The 16,503-nt window shown below is 44.5% G+C and overlaps 2 protein-coding genes across 7 annotated transcripts in view; one reads left to right on the top strand and one right to left on the bottom strand.

Moving 5' to 3' along the window:
• The window catches only part of VPS26C (VPS26 endosomal protein sorting factor C), a 54,636-nt gene extending 38,493 nt beyond the window's left edge, over positions 1–16,143 (bottom strand). For all 5 annotated transcript variants that reach the window (XM_066259389.1, XM_066259385.1, XM_066259387.1 and 2 more), the window contains exon 1: positions 15,958–16,143. In XM_066259389.1, coding sequence (XP_066115486.1) covers positions 15,958–16,014 — 57 coding nt within the window. In that variant the 5' untranslated portion in view covers positions 16,015–16,143. The remainder of the gene's footprint in view (positions 1–15,957) is intronic.
• Positions 16,144–16,201: 58 nt separating this feature from the next.
• The window catches only part of DYRK1A (dual specificity tyrosine phosphorylation regulated kinase 1A), a 268,791-nt gene continuing 268,489 nt past the window's right edge, over positions 16,202–16,503 (top strand). Inside the window, exon 1 of one of the 2 annotated variants that reach the window (XM_066259377.1) lies at positions 16,202–16,317. The gene's annotated coding sequence lies outside the window, so the exon portion shown is untranslated. Of the gene's footprint in view, positions 16,334–16,503 lie in introns of both variants that reach the window. The other variant, XM_066259376.1, reaches the window with a different exon arrangement.

The following is a 16,503-nucleotide window of genomic DNA, read 5'->3' as shown; positions in this document are numbered from 1 at the left end:
TCAGAAATTTAGCATGACTTGCCAAATGGTCATATGATAGAAAACTGTTGGCAAAACAAATAAAAAAACCTCAGCAAAAATTAAAAATGGCCTACAGATCGAGGCATCAAAAAAGAAAAAAAAAAAAACTGCCCTATTGGTGTTTAAATCTGTTTACCCTTTATTTCCTCTAGTCAGCTACTGAAAAAAGTTATATTAAGTTTTCACCTTACGTGAAATTTTGGAAGCAGGGAACATTCTATGTCCCTTAGGTGTGCTAAGTACTTTGTTTTTCTTTCCCACTCCCCATGCCAAAGACCTAAAAGTCTATTTTTTTTTTTTTTTTACAGGGACAGAGAGAGAGAATCAGAGAGAGGTTTAGATAGGGACAGACAGACAGGAACGGAGAGTAATGAGAAGCATCAATCATCAGTTTTTTGTTGCGACACCTTAGTTGTTCATTGTTTGCTTTCTCATATGTGCCTTGACCACGGGCCTTCAGCAGACCGAGCAACCCCTTGCTTGAGCCAGCAACTTTGGGTCCAAGCTGGTGAGCTTTTGCTCAAACCAGAAGAGCCTGTGCTCAAGCTGGCGACCTCAGGGTCTCGAACCTGGGTCTTCCACATCCCAGTCTGACGCTCTATCCACTGCACCACCGCCTGGTCAGGCCTAAAAGGCTAAATTAAAACAAACACTATCATCTCCATTTTAAGCAGAATTCAAGGAGTAGAACTCATTTTGTTTTTTCTTTTTCTCTTTCTTTTCCAAGTGAGTCTGTCTATGGTGTATGGTGGATAGACAGACTCCTTCCTGCATGCACCCCAACTGGGATTCACCTAGCAACCCTTGTCTGGGGCCAATGATCTGCCCATCTAGGGCCATACTGGCAACTGAGCTATTTTTAACGTCTGAGATGGAGGCTCCAGGGAGCTATCCTCAGCACCCAGGGCTCATGTGGTCAAACCAACTGAGCCATGGCTGCAGGAGGAAAAGAGAGAGAGAGAGAAAGAGAGATAGAAGGAGGAGGGAAGGGGAGAAAAAGCAGATGGTCACTTCTCCTGTGTGCCCTGACCAAGAATCAAATCCGGATTTCCACACACCAAACCAATGCCCTACCACTGAGCAAACCAGCCAGGGCTCATTTTGTTCTTAATGTTAAAAATCTCATGAGCGAATTTAAATGAAAATTCCTCTGAAATATTTTTAAATTTAATTAAAATTAATTCTCATAAAAATGAGACTCAGAGATATGGACAAGAGTGTGGGGGTTACAGGGTGGGGGGAAGGAGACAGAGGGGGTTGGGGGAGGGGAGAGGCACAAAGAAAACCAGTTAGAAGGTGACGGAAGACAATTGGATTTTGGGTGATGGGAATGCAGCATAATCAAATGTCAAAATAACCTAGAGATGTTTTCTCTGAACAGATGTACCCTGATTTATCAATGTCCCCCATTAAAATTCATCAAAAAAATAATTCTATTAATTTTTGTATAACCCAAATGAAAGAGAAATCTAAAATTTACAAATTAAAATCCACCAGTATATTTTAAAAAATATACTGCAGCCTTGGCTAGACAGCTTGGATGGTTAGAGCATCATCCAGAAGTGCAGAGGTTGCTGGTTCAACCCCTGGTCAGGGCACAGACATGAACATACCGATGTTCCTGTCTGTCTCTCTCTCTCCTTACCTCTCTTGCTAAAATAAATTTTAAAAATTTTAAAAATGCTTCACTGAGCCTGACCGGGCGGTGGTACAGTAGACAGAGCATTGGATTGGGATGCAGAAGACCCAGGTTTGAAACCCCAAGGTCACCAGCTTGAGTGCAGGCTCATCTGGTTTGAGCAAAGCTCAGCAGCTTCAGCCCAAGGTCGCTGGCTCGAGCAAGGGGTTACTCAATCTGCTGAAGGCCCGTGGTCAAGGCACATATGAGAAAGCAATCAATGAACAACTAAGGTGTTGCAAAGTGCAACGAAAAACTAATGATTGATTCTTCTCATCTCTCCGTTCCTGTCTGTCGAAAAAAATAATAAAAAATGCTTCACTGATATGTCCCAGAGATAAATTGAGAGAAAATAATTTCATAAACTTGATCAATTAAACAACACAGTAACACTTGAGGAAAGTTCTGCTTCTTTTTAATCCTAACATTTTCAGTTAGCCTCCTGGGAACAGGACCTGGACTGAGAACCGGTTGGCACATTAAGATCACAACATTAGCACCTTCCTAAATCCCTACTGCGTAAGAAGGAAAAAGCAGTGAAGTACCTTGAAAGTGAGCAGGATAAATATTTTATGATCCAAGGGGCTCTTCTGTCATTCTTTGATTTTAATTAAGAAAGAAAACAGTAGAGAGAATACAAAATTAATAAAATATTTGTTGATAAATTAGGCACTCTAACAAATACACAGGTCTATTCAATTCCTACCAACAAAAGGAGGATATAGAATTAGCCCAAGTATAGTCCAAAGAGCCAAGAATTTTAGAAAGAGAAGATAGTTCAACAAGTTAAGACTCACAGTAATGAGAAAACAATTTCTTTCTTGTTTTTTTAATTGAGCTGTAATTGATATATAACATTGTATTAGTTTTAGGTTTACCAGAGAATTCCTCATTAATCCTAGCAAAGGAGGACAGAATGAACTTGAATAAACATTAAGGAAAACCGGCAGACTTCCTGGAGAAATTCCCCCGCAGACTTGTATCTAAACTTTCAACAAGGAGAAAACAAGACAGTGCTGATACCTTACCCAAGTGGGAGTTTGTCAACCGAGGGCCATGACTTGGAAGAGATGCCACTCACAGACTCAAGGATGGCAGTGAACCCACATGTATGCTATTGTTTAGGGAGAAGAGCCATCACTTTTGGCCTATTGTCAAGAAGGCCCTTGACCTAAGAAAGGTTAAGAAACACTGATGAGAGAAATGCAGGCCCCGTAGATGTGTGTATGCACAAGACACAGGTAATAGATCCCAGACTTTCGACTGCACATCTTGCCCCTCCCAGGGCCTTGGACCCATGCTGTCCATCAGGGTGGGCCTGTACAACGCCTTGGATCACACCAGCACGTGAAACCTTCCTCCTCTGGGAGTGATGTGTTGTTCACAGGAACCACACTACAGGCAGGGAGCCTGCTGCAGTCAGCTTATATCTCTGCCCCGGAGGAAATGCCCCAGCAGTCGTCTTCTTCAACCACAGACCAAAACATCAGGTTGGGAACAGGGTGTTCACAGGCTGCTGGTCACACCTGCCTCCCAGCCATACTGGCTTTCTCAGCAGAAACTACTGCCATAAGGATGGAAAGAGACTACCTTTTCTCACTGTCTTCTCTAAATGTATAAGGCCACTACCAAACTACACTTTTTTCTTTCTTGTTCTTGGGAATTAATACCAAACTCACAACTGGGACTCTGGGTTTGAAGATGGTGGCCTCAAGTCAGCATCCCCCTCTGGCTTCCTGGGATCACCAAAAAGAACAAGAAACAAAACCACAAACTCCATTTTTGGCAAAGCAAGGACAGTTAAATACTATGAAGTAGGTGAAAGTTGCTAAAAAGAGTGGAAAGGGAATGGGGTAACATGCAGTAACAAAACCAAAGCAAGGCCCCTTGGCTGTAGAAACACACACTTCTAAAAGGTGAGGGCATGGCTGGAGGAAGTGGTCAGGTTCTAAGAAGCAGAGGAGGCAGAACCCAGTGAGAAATCCCACAAATGCGCACTGAGGAGGCCTCAGTCTGTCTCTGCAGCAGTGGGAGGCAACCCCGCCCTCTGCCCTGAGAACCTCCACTAGCTGTTTATTTTATAGGCAGAAGAAGAATAAAGAAAATCACATGTAAAACCTCAGTCGGATTATTCTAGGAATAAATTAATCTCCTACAAGAAGGTAACATTAAATGAACCAGCAGAGGCTCTGGCCAGGTAGCTCAGTTGGTTAGAGCACTGTTCTGATATGCCAAGGTTGTGGTTTCAATCCCCGGTCAGGCACATACAAGAATCAACCAATGACATAAGTAAGTGGATCAACAAATCAAAGCTTATCTCTTTCTCTCTAACTCCCTTTCTCTCTCTCCCTAAAAGTCAATTAAAAAAAAAACAAAAAAACAACCCAGCAGAGAAGCACAGGACATGTAATGGATTTAAAAATGAGAGAGGGAGGAAGATAAGAGAAATGCAAGTGGCTGAAGATGCATACACAAAACACAAATAACCTCACTCTTCTACTTAAAGGAACTTGACAGAGGCTCCCAGTCTCATTCAAGGTAAATAAAGGCCAGTCATTTTGATGGCCTACAAAGGGAGATATGCCCCTCCTCCTGACCTGTCTGACCTCACCTCTTCACACACCTCCCCCTACTCCGACTCACCCTTCACTGGCGCCCTTGCTCTTCAGTTCACCTGCCTGCTCATTCTGGCCCCAGCATCTGCACATGCTCTTCCTGTTTCCTGGCTGCTCATTCTCCAGACAGCCACATGGCTTGTGACAAAGATTCTCTCCTTGACCAAACTCTCCTGTGCCTCGCCTGAGCTCTTTTTCAACTAAGGCTTGATTTGGGGTTTCTGTATTATTTTCTGAGTTTTCTAATTTTAGCAAAAATTCTGCAGTCAGTTTAGTCATCTAACATATCTGATCAACTTTGATTGGGTTCCTCATCTTCCACCCCCCCACCCCCCCCAATGATATCTGTTCACCCTGGCCTGCCTTTAGCCAGAGTTCTGTTAGGTCAGTTTAGCCAGAATCAAATGCCTGGTATCACTAGTAATCTTCCATCCACTGACGCCCACCCTGCTCCTTGGCTATCAATTCCCACTTGCCCATGTTCTACTACTCCAAGTTGAGCCAGATCCCAACTGCAAGACCCTGTGAAGTGGTCTCCCTTGAATAAAGTCTGCCTTATTATCATGAATAATTGTTTTCTTTAACAGTTGCTCCCTCATCTCAACCCAGTCATTACTCAAATGACACCATTTCAGTAAGGCTTCCCCAACCTCCTTGTTTAAAACTGCACTACCCTCCTCAACACTCACTCACCAGCCCTCCCTGACTCGGCTCTGTAATACCTGTCACCTTCTAAAACACATACATATCTATTTTATTAATTAATTATCTGTGTCCCTGGAACGTAAACGCCAGTATAGAGGTGATCACAACAGTAGGCACTCGAATGTTGACTGAATGACCCTTCACCAGAAAAACAGTACCATGAAGTGAATGAAAACTGTGACCATGCATTTCACTGTGAATTTTTTAAAAATGTAATGAAGCAATTGCTTCTATAAAGGATGAACACAAAACAGAGCTATAAGAGCTCAGGGGTCACCATCACAAATATAATGAGTTTGAAATGTTACAACAATTACCAAGATGCAACACCAGTACAAAAAGCTAGCAAATGCTATTGGGAAATGTGCTGATAGGTTTGTCTGACATAGGGTGGCCACAACCTTCAACCTGTAGAAAACACAGCACCTGTGAAGCACAATGAAGAGGAAAGAAAAATAAGGTGCGCCGGACATGCGCCGCGTCCACATCCACACACAGGAATTGTGAATGGGCCTGAAGCAAGTCACTGCATTAACTGATCTCTCCCTCAACTTCCAGCCAAACAGGGCAAAGTTATTTCTGAGCTTTGGAACATCCTGCTTTTCTTGTTGGCACACGAACATCAGTTGCTAATTTGTTAACAATGTTCTTCTGACAAGGTCTGGCTTTTGGGTGCTCACTGGGAGGGCAGCTGGCCCAGGATGGCTGACAAGTGTGTCTGTTTTCTGAACAGAAGTTGAGGCCGAGAAAACTAAGTGAGGATGGGGTAGCATCATAGATTTGTCTAGTGAAAGAACTACAGTTATAAATACTAGCTACCTGATTAAAAAGCTTAAATGACATGAAGAGGTCTTCAGAGCTAGGGTGTTAAAAAACCCCAAAGCGCCTGACCAGGCGATGGCGCAGAGGATAGAGCATCGGACTGGGATGCGGAGGACCCAGGTTCGACACCCCAAGGTCGCCAGCTTGAGCGTGGGCTCATCTAGCTTGAGCAAAAAAGCTCACCAGCTTGGATCCAAGGTCGCTGGCTCGAGCAAGGGGTTACTCGGTCTGCCGAAGGCCCTTGGTCAAGGCACATATGAGAAAGCAATCAATGAACAACTACGGCGTCGCAATGAAAAACTGATGATTGCCTGACCTGTGGTGGCGCAGTGGATAAAGCGTCGACCTGGAAATGCTGAGGTCGCCGGTTCAAAACCCTGGGCTTGCCTGGTCAAGGCACATATGGGAGTTGATGCTTCCAGCTCCTCCCCCCTTCTCTCTCTCTGTCTCTCCTCTCTCTCTGTCTCTCCCTCTCCTCTCTAAAATGAATAAAAAAATAAAATAAAATAAAGAAAAACTGATGATTGATGCTTCTCATCTCTCTCCGTTCCTGTCTGTCTGTCCCTATCTATCCCTCTCTCTGACTCTCTCTCTGTCCCTGTAAAAAAAACCAAAAAAAACAACAACAACAACAAAAGAAAACTCCCAAAGCATAGCTGCTGAAGTCAAAATGGAAACTGGATGCAAAACCAGTTTCAACTGGCACTTTCCAAGAATGCATGTGTGCTCAAGGGCAGACGCAGCTGAGCCAGGTGAAAGGCTGTAGAGACACGGGAGCAGAGGTGCAGTAGAGTGACAGGAGAGGGGCCACAGAGGGGTCAGCTCAGCCCCAAGGACAGTGGGGAGTAGGAGGGCACATGGTTCAGAGAGCAGGAAGATCAGGGACAGGGGAAATGGGATGACAGCAGGGATGAACTTCCTGGCAGGCTGAGAGCTGGGACCAGCTATAGAATAGATCAGTGGGGCACTGCTGGCTCAAGCAGGGTCAGAGTGGAAAAGGGGTCAATAAGGAGAAAGAGCAGGAGAATGAGAGTGGCTATCTCTGCACAACCTGCCTGTGCTGCTGGTGTCCAGCCTGGAGCAGCACAGCTGGGAGGTCACTGTTTGGGTCAATCACTGTAGAAATCAGGAAGACAAACCCAGGAAAGACAAACCCAGGATAATACAAACAAGGTTAGGAGGGACAGACTGGTGACTCAGGGTCAGGAGGTCTGGACTAGGGACTTGGCATCAAAAGGAAAGCAGAGAAAAAATCTAACCACTCTGCCAACATTTAGAGCCTGCCAGGGTAGAGAGTGTCTGTGACATGCTGACTTGTCCAGAAGCTGCAGCGTCTAGAAACTGAAATGCCCACTGTGGTCAGACAGGTTTTCCCCATGCTCACACCAGTACAAAATCTGTGGCACCAAACACCAAAGGGAGAACTAAATAAATAATTTTACTGCATCCCAATTTTCCAATGGGCTTGGATCTATCTGAAAATACCTCTCAGGCATTACGTAAGGGTTAAGGTGTGATCCAGGAGACAAGCCTCTTCAGGAGTATTAGATTTTGAGTGAGAAGACAGACCTACTTCAAGTTTAGGTGACTGTGTTTTCCTTTTTTTTTTAGATTTATTTATTTATTTTTCAGAGAGAGAGAGAGAGAGAGAGAGAGAGAGAGAGAGAAGGGGGGGAGGAGCAGGAAGCATCAAACTCCCATACCTGCCTTCACTAGGCAAGCCCAGGATTTCAAACCAGCAACCTCACTGTTCCAGGTCAACGCTTTATCCACTGCGCCACCATAGGTCAGGCTAGTTTTCTAAAAGGTTCACACTTTGTTTGACTGTGTTTTCTAAAAGGTTCACACCTTCCACCAAATGAGATCCCTCCAGGTGAAAGATCTATATTTTCATACCCTAAGTCTTTGCCAGTGTTCACTGTACTTGACAATTTATGCTTCAAGAATCTAGTAATATGAAGTACAATAGTTAGGCTCTTCTTTTTTCATGCCATTCTGACTTTGCCATTTTTTTCATAATAATGAACTGTTATGCATAGGATTTTTCCTTTTTAATATTTTTTAACAGGAAACTACATGTAAGCCAAACAAGATAGAGAAATATAGCAGTTCTCGTAACAACAGCAATGAGCCGTCAGTACATAAATCCCTTGTCGCCTGACCAGGCGATGGCGCAGTGGATAGAGCGTTCGACTGGGATGCGGAGAACACAAGTTCGAGACTCCGAGGTCATCAGCTTGAGTGTGGGCTCACCTGGTTTGAGCAAAAAGCTCACCAGCTTGGACCCAAGGTCGCTGGCTCGAGCAATGGGTCACTTGGTCTGCTGTAGCCCCACGGTCAAGGCACATATGAGAAAGCAATCAATGAACAACTAAGGTGTTGCAATGAAAAACTAATAATTGATGCTTCTCATCTCTCTCCGTTTCTGTCTGTCTGTCTCTATCTATCCCTCTCTCTGACTGTTAAAAAATAAAATCCCTTGTCACTGTGACCTGGCTATGCTCGGCAATAAATGTTTTTCACAACCATAATATTTAACAGTGTCGTTTTCATGAGTACTTGTGCCAGGATTAAAGTGTAAAACATTCTGAAATTATAAAAACAAATGGGCCTGACCTGTGGTGGCACAGCAGATAAAGTGTCAACCTGGGACGCTAAGGTCACCAGTTTGAAACCCTGGGCTTGCCTATTCAAGGCACATATGAGAGTTGGTGTTTCCTGCTCCTTCCTCTTCTCTCTCTCTAAAATGAATAAATTTGTAAAAAGTTTAAAAGAAAACAAAAAACCCCCAAACAAATGAATTATATTTGCAAAATGATTTACTGCAGGGTTCCTTTAACGAATAAGCTCCTCTGGCACACTGAAAATATAACATAATTTACAATGCATTTGAATCAAACTGTTTGGTCAAGAACACATCAACTTCACGAAGCAAAGACATACATATAGCAGTACCTACCCACACTCAGCTTTCAGTGCCAAAAAGCTGTCATCTGTCTGATCTCTTTGGTCACTGGCCCTCCCTCCTCCAAGTCCACTGTGAAGGGACATCCAAAAATCTGTAAAGCACCTGATAAGCTCTTACTATGTCATCTGTAGGGCGTACTAATGACTTAACATTGGGGCAGACAGACCTATTTTGAGTGTGAAAATTGTGGAAAAGCTTAAGAGTACTTCCACCACCTACCATTTGAGTCAGAACCTATAAGAAATGTCTTTTAGGCCCTGGCCAGTTGGCTCAGCGGTAGAGCGTCGGCCTGGCGTGCGGGGGGACCTGGGTTCGATTCCCGGCCAGGGCACAGAGGAGAAGCGCCCATTTGCTTCTCCACCCCCACCCCCCCTCCTTCCTCTCTGTCTCTCTTCCCCTCCTGCAGCCAAGGCTCCACTGGAGCAAAGATGGCCCGGGCGCTGGGGATGGCTCCTTGGCCTCTGCCCCAGGTGCTAGAGTGGCTCTGGTGGTGGCAGAGCGACGCCCCGGAGGGGCAGAGCGTTGCCCCTGGCGGGTGTGCCGGGTGGATCCGGGTCGGGCGCATGTGGGAGTCTGTCTGACTGTCTCTCCCCGTTTCCAGCTTCAGAAAAAAATACAAAAAAAAAAAAAAAGGAAATGTCTTTTAAAAATAATTATTTATTTTTGAATTGTAGCTGAAATACAATATTGTATTAGTTTCAGGTGTACAACCTAGTGATTAGACATTTATATACCTTACAATCTGATCACCCCAGTAAGCCTAGTACCTGCCTGGCACTATCCACAGTTATTACAATATTACTGACTACATCCCCCATGCTGTACTTTGCATCCTGGCGACTACGTTTACAACTGGCAATTTGTGCTATATAATAAATGCTTTAGAACACTATCTCATTTAATCCTCACAACAAACCCTCTGAGTGGGCATCACCTCCGTCTCATAGATGAGAATGAACACCCAGCGGAGGCAGACAGAGCCCTGGGCTTCGGAATAAAAGGACTCATTTTCAAATATTTGTTCTTATCAGTGCTCTTAGCATGTCAGTGAATTCTCAGAGGTTCATTCTTCTCAAGCATGAAGTGAGGAGAAATGCCACCTCTTCAGTGTTTGAGAATTAAGGCACTCCGAGTTCAAAAGGGCTATGCTAGTTTATGTTATTATAAAACAATCTTTAAGTCCTCTCATTGGGATATTACAATGTTGTCTGGAAATGTGGAATTAGGGAATTTTTATCACATTCCTCATTGGGTCATACCCTCCAAGCATACCCTTGACTGCTTTGGAAACACAGTCAAGTTTCTGGACCCAATGGGAGGGACTATCAGGGAGAAGGTGGCATGACGTCACAGTACATGTTATACACAAATTACAGATACTGTGCTGGCCATCAGTGAGCCAGATCCTTAGTAACTGAGTCTCTACCAATGCTGCTGAGGCATACGGAGAAAACTGAGATTTCAAAACCAGATTCAGGCATTGCCACCTCCGTGAAGCCCCAGAAGCTCCTTTCTCTCATATGACTACACCCTGCTTTCTGTCCGCACACACCCCTGTGCACTTCACCACCTCCTGTTTTCTGTATTCCCATCTTTCTCCACTGACCTGTCAGACTCAGACAGCAGTAGACAGTGGGTGAATGAAATTGTTTGGATTACATTAAAATATAAAAAAGAATGAGATTGATGAAGATGTGATAAGGAAAGGTATTCAAGACAAAGACACATTGTTAAGCAAAAAAGAACAAGTGTGTGTGCACATGTGCACCTGTTCTTCATAGGAAATGTCTGGAATAGTACACATGATTCAGTGGATACCTTCAGGGACAGAAAAGATGGTTGGCAAGAGGAAGAAAAAACTTAATTTTTCACTTCCAGCCTTCTATAAAATGTTAATTTGACACACATTATGTTTATATATTTTTTAAATTATTCAACTGTGAGTTTAAAAACTCCATCATTTTGTCAATGAGCATCTTTTCCTAGGAGAAAACTCAAACATCAATTTTAAGTTCAAGCATAACTTAGGTGGTCCGGTGACAAAGAATCAAGGCCATTTCCAACTGCTTCCACTTCTGAGCTATCTAAAGCACAGTATGAGTCGTCACTTTTTCTGAGAAATCATCAGTTTTTTTAAATGAAACATTACAATGCTATTTAAAGCACTCTTAGAAAATTAATAACAACTATTTCTACATTAAAAATTCTTCATTTTGCATAAAAATGGCCACTCTTTGGAAGGAGGCATAAAAGTGTTGGATGGACACGCTCTTAAGTCTGACTGACCTGTGCTGAAACCCAGACTCTGTCATTAGTTAGATGATCTTAGGCAAAATCTTCGAACTGTTGAGGCCTCCATTTCCTCATTAGTAAAATGGGAGTGATGCTGCCTGGCTGACAAAACCGCACAGCAGTGTTTGCCGAGTCCTCAGTGGAATATAAGACTATTACATACTGTTAGGTAGATGAACTCATTTTTGTTTCTTTTCTCTTTCCTTTTTATCTTTTTTTTTCCACTTCAATAACAATTACTTATGACCTGAGGATCAAGCCAACATTGGTGGGAGCCGCCTCAGGCAAACCATGAGGATTACAGGTACAGCGCTTGCCACTGATGAGTCAGATCTTCATTCAGTGAATCTGTCAGTGCTGTGTAGAAGTACAGAGAAAACTGACGTGTATGCTCTTAGTTCCACCTGCATCTGGCTATGCATAGGGAAGGTGGAAAAGAGAGGCCGCCCCTTGCCCAACCATCGCATAAAGGCACAGAGACCTCATCAAGGGACTAGCCAGCAAAGGTCTTGACACCTGGAGCTTACAAAGCAGCCATGACAGTGCTGGCATCTACTCCACCTATCCTGAACCAAAGCACGGAGTCTGTGAGTCACAGGCATATGTGTCCAGGGCTATATTTCTGTTAACTGATCAGATTTATCAGTTTAACAACTTTTTTTTTTTCTTTAAAAACTATAGGCCCCAGCCAGTGGCTCAGTGGATGGATGGCATATGGATGTCTGGGTTCGATTCCCGGTCAGAGCACACAGCAGAAGCGACCATCTGCTTCTCTCCTCCTTTCTCCTTCTCTCCCTCTTCTCCTCCCGCAGCCAGTGGCTCAACTGGTTTGACTGTGGCCCTGGAAGCTAAAAATAGCTTGGCTGATCCAAGCTAAACAGCCTCAAGTGCTAAAAATAGCTCAGTACTCAAACATCGGGATTGATAGGTAAATCCCAGTTGGGTCTCATGTGGGAGTCTTATCTCCCCTCCTCTAACCTAAAAAAAAAAAAATAGCAACCATATATTTAGAAGTTATACTGGTTTTTCTTTTATAATTGCCACATAAGGTCCCCTTTAAAATACAATTATTTGTATTTTGAATGTAACTGCATTACTGTCAAATGCATTAAGTGTAAAAGTGACTGAAGATTGAGAAATACTGCCATAAGCCAATAACTGCAGATTCAGGTCCTGATAATGGCACCAAAAAGTGTGCACTAGATGGCAACGGCTGACACTACCTTCAACTCTGCCACCCACAGGAGTGGTCCCAGCTGCGTATGACTTTCAGCTCGGTCAATTTCACAACCCATGTCTTGCATCTCTTCTAAATATGCTTTTTATTATTTGTACCTTTTTTTTTTTTTGAGAGAGAGGTAGGGAGAAAGAGGAGGAGGGAGGGAGGGAAGAAGAGAGAGAAAGAGAAGCATCAACTTAATTGTGCCATTGATTGCTTCTCATATGTATCATGACCAAGGCTTGAGCTAGTGACCTCAGGAGTCAAGCTGGCAACACTGGGATTGAGCCAGTGACCCCAAGATCAAACAGGCAACTTAGCAGTTCAGGACGAAGCTCTATCTAATGTGCCATCAGCCAGGGCTACTTATACCATATTTTAAACCAGAAAACAGCTCAGCATCTCAGCTGGAGTAACATCTCCAAATGGAATATGCTAACTTGTTAATTAAGTATTAAAGTGACCAGTGGTGGTGCAGTGGATAGACAGCTGACCTGGGATGCCAAATCCTAGGTTCGAAATCCCGAGGTCGCCAGCTTGAGTGCAGGCTCACCAGCTGGAGTGAGGTTTCCCCGGCTTGAGTGTGGAATTACTGACATGATCCCATGGTGGCTGGCTTGAAGCCTAAGGTTGCCGGCTTGAGGAAGGGGTTACTGGCTCAGCTGGAGCACCCTTCCCCCATTAAGTAAGGCACGTATGAAAAGCAATCAATGAACTGAAGTGCCTCAACGAATTGATGTTTCTCATCTTTCTCCCTTCCTGTCTGTCTTTCTCAGTCTCTCTCTCTCTTTTTTTTTTTGTATTTTTCTGAAGCTGGAAACAGGGAGGCAGTCAGACAGACTCCCGCATGCACCCGACCGGGATCCACCCGGCAAGCCCACCAGGGGCGATGCTCTGCCCATCCGGGGCGTCGCTCTGTTGTGACCAGAGCCACTCTAGCGCCTGAGGCAGAGGCCATGGAGCCATCCTCAGCGCCTGGGCCATCTTTGCTCCAATGGAGCCTTGGCTGTGGGAGGGGAAGAGAGAGACAGAGAGGAGGAGAGGGGGAGGGGTGGAGACACAGATGGGTGCTTCTCCTGTGTGCCCTGGCTGGGAATCGAACCCGGGACTTCTGCACGCCAGGCCGACGCTCTACCACTGAGCCAACCGGCCAGGGTCTCTCAGTCTCTCTCTTGATAAATAATAATAAGTATTAAAGTGAAATGTACCCAATCTCCTCATTTTTATTTTTATATTTCCAAGCTACAGGAAAGTTATGAGAACACAAAGTAGAGGAGACACTGGCACGTGCACACTCTGCTGATGGAGTGTACAGTGGTCCAGGTGCTCTGGAAAAGTCTGGTGGGTCTTCAAAAACCTAAAGATAAAGTTAGAATTATCACCCAACAATTCCACTCCTTATATCAATCCAAGAGAAATTAAAACATATGTTCACATAAAAACTTGTACTAGAGTTCATAGCAGCAATATTCACAATAGCCAAAAAAGTGAAAACCCAAATGTCCATCATCAGATGAGTGCATAAATAAAGTGTGGTATATCCACAACTGAATACTATTTGCCCATAAAAAGGAATGAGGAACCGATACATGCTACAAGTATGAACAGTAAAAACAATTATAGTATGTGAAAGAAGCTAGACACAGAAACCACATATGAAATGTCCATTTATATGAAATGTCCAGAACAGGCAAATCCCTGGAGACAGTACAGCTGTGATAGCCAGTAGCTGACAGGGAGGGGTTATGTTAAGGGTTTCTTTTGGGGCAATGATGGTTGCTCAAGTCTGTGAATATGTTAAAACCACTGAATTCTATACTTTAGAAGAATAATTTTCATAGTATTTTAATTAACTCAATAAAGATGCTATTTTTTAAAATATAAAAAGTAGACCCATATGGCTTTCAACTGGAGTCACCAATTATTAATATTTTGCCATATTTTCTTTTTCTTATCACATGTGGGAGTGTGCACATGCATGCACATATAATTTATGGCTGGATCATTTAAAACTTAGTAATTTTGACACTTGATCTCTACATATTTTGGTAATCTACATAACCCTCAAGAAATTTAATACCAATATAAAACTATTATTTACTATATAGCCCACATTCAAATTTATTAATCCAAAATTACACATTGTATTTGGTTATATCACATCAGTCTTTTTTTTTTTTTTTTTTTGAGAGGAGGGGAAATAGACTCCCACATGAGCCCCAACCAAGGACCTACCGGGCAACCCCTAGCTGGGGCCGATGCAAGAATCAACCCAGCTATTCTGAGCACCTGGCGGACTCGAACCAATTGAGCTACTGGCTACAAGAGGGAAAGAGGGGTGAAGGGAGGTAGGAAAGGGGAGAAAAGCAGATGGCTGCTTCTCATGTGTGCCTCAACTGGGGATCGAATCTGGGACATCTGCATTCAGAGCTGATGCTCTATCCACTGAGTAAACTCACTTCAGTGTCTTAATCTAGAAAAATTATTTTTTTCATGACATTGACATTTTTTAAGAATCCAGACTGATTATTTCACAGACTGTTCCTAATTTTGGATATGCCTCGTTCCCTTATGAACTGATTTAGACATTTTTGGCAGGAATACTGTGTAGGTTAGTCATGTCCTCCTCAGCACATCATGTCAGAACCTCTATTATTACACCAGAACATATGTCAGTCTCATTAGTGGAGATGGTAAGGTGGTGTTCACTGTTGGCCTCAGTCAGGTTGGTGACTACCAGATTCTTCCATTATAAAGATAGCTTTTCCCTTTGCAACTAAGGTGACTGAGTCTGTAAATATCAGATTCCCCAATAACCCTGCACCCAAAGCTTTTAGCACACATTTACGATCTTTGTCTCGCATTATTCCCTTTTGCGATCTAGGTACAGCAATGTGACTAACCACTACTCTCAATTTTATTCCATATAGCGTGACAACAACTGTGATTTCAACCCTGGCTGCACATTGGAATCACTGGTATGGGTGGTGGTATAGGTGGGGTGGAACCTGGACGATCACATTTTAAAATTTCCTCAGAGTGACTGACTCTGAAGAGCAAGGGTTGATATTCCCTTAGCTGGAATCAGAGAAACCTTGCAACAATTTCATTTTGCAAATCAGGCAACTGAAGCCGGAGGAGATTAAGCGGCCAGTGGGACAAAACTTGTTAGTGGCTTAGTTTTGTTTTTTTTATTTACATCTTCATGTGCCATTCTTTCTGTATGTTATTCAAAGAAGAAAACCAGACATATGAGTGATTTTTGTACGGTGTTAGAGCTGACCACAACCTGAGGTCCATATTTCTGTTTTGAAGGTGAATTCTGCCTTTCGTTTATTAGATTTTTGCAATCACCTTACGAGAGAACAAGCCCCTCCGCCCTCAACGCTCACTGCGACGGTTCAAAGCCCGGACCCGAGGCGGAGAGGGAGGTTCAAGGAGCCAAGCAGTCAGCGCTGCAGCATCCGCGTCGGCCCCGCGGCACCGCACGCCCCCGGGACACGCCGGCTACTCCTTGGGGGCCCATCGGTAGGGTAGCCGGCCGCGCGCAAGATGCACTCTGCCCCGCCCAGAGACACCCAGATGTACGTGGGATCCTGGAAATGACAAAATTCGCAGGCCCGCCCACCCCACTTACCCCGGCATGATAAACCTTGTTCGCTCTTTTGATCTTAATGTCCAAGGAGGTCCCCATCTCGAGAACACCAGGCAGGCGCCTTTTCCTGCAACACGTGACCCGAGAAGAAAGCGAGATAATCCGCCCTTCCTGCACCAGCCTCGCCCCTTTCTCCTCTCCGTCGGCAGTTGCGTCACGTGACCTCGCGCCCGGCGCCGAATGACTCTCCTGCCTTCCTTCTTCCGGCGCAGAGGCGGGTCAAGGGGGGACAGTTATCTTTCTTGGTCACGCCCCCACCGGGCGTGAGAGGGGGGACCGGACTAGCCCCGCCTTTTCCGCGGAAGCAGTCAAAACGCCGGAAATACCCTCCTTCTCGCCGGTGTAAGACTGGGAGGGGGTAAGTCGGCTCTCCTGGCGTGAGCCGTTGAGGGGGCGGTGCTGGAGACGCGTCGCGGGCCCAGCCAGGTCCGGGCAGCCGAGGCTCCCGTCAGGCAGTGCGGCGCAGAGGCGCTGCGCTAGTGAGTTAGCTTTAAGGCGGCGACAAGTGGGGGCTGTATTTCCCCGTCT

Source organism: Saccopteryx bilineata, chromosome 2 (assembly GCF_036850765.1).
Source record: "Saccopteryx bilineata isolate mSacBil1 chromosome 2, mSacBil1_pri_phased_curated, whole genome shotgun sequence".
NCBI lineage: Eukaryota > Metazoa > Chordata > Mammalia > Chiroptera > Emballonuridae > Saccopteryx > Saccopteryx bilineata.
Note: the sequence above shows the minus strand (reverse complement) of the source record. Positions and strands in the feature narration are given on the sequence as shown.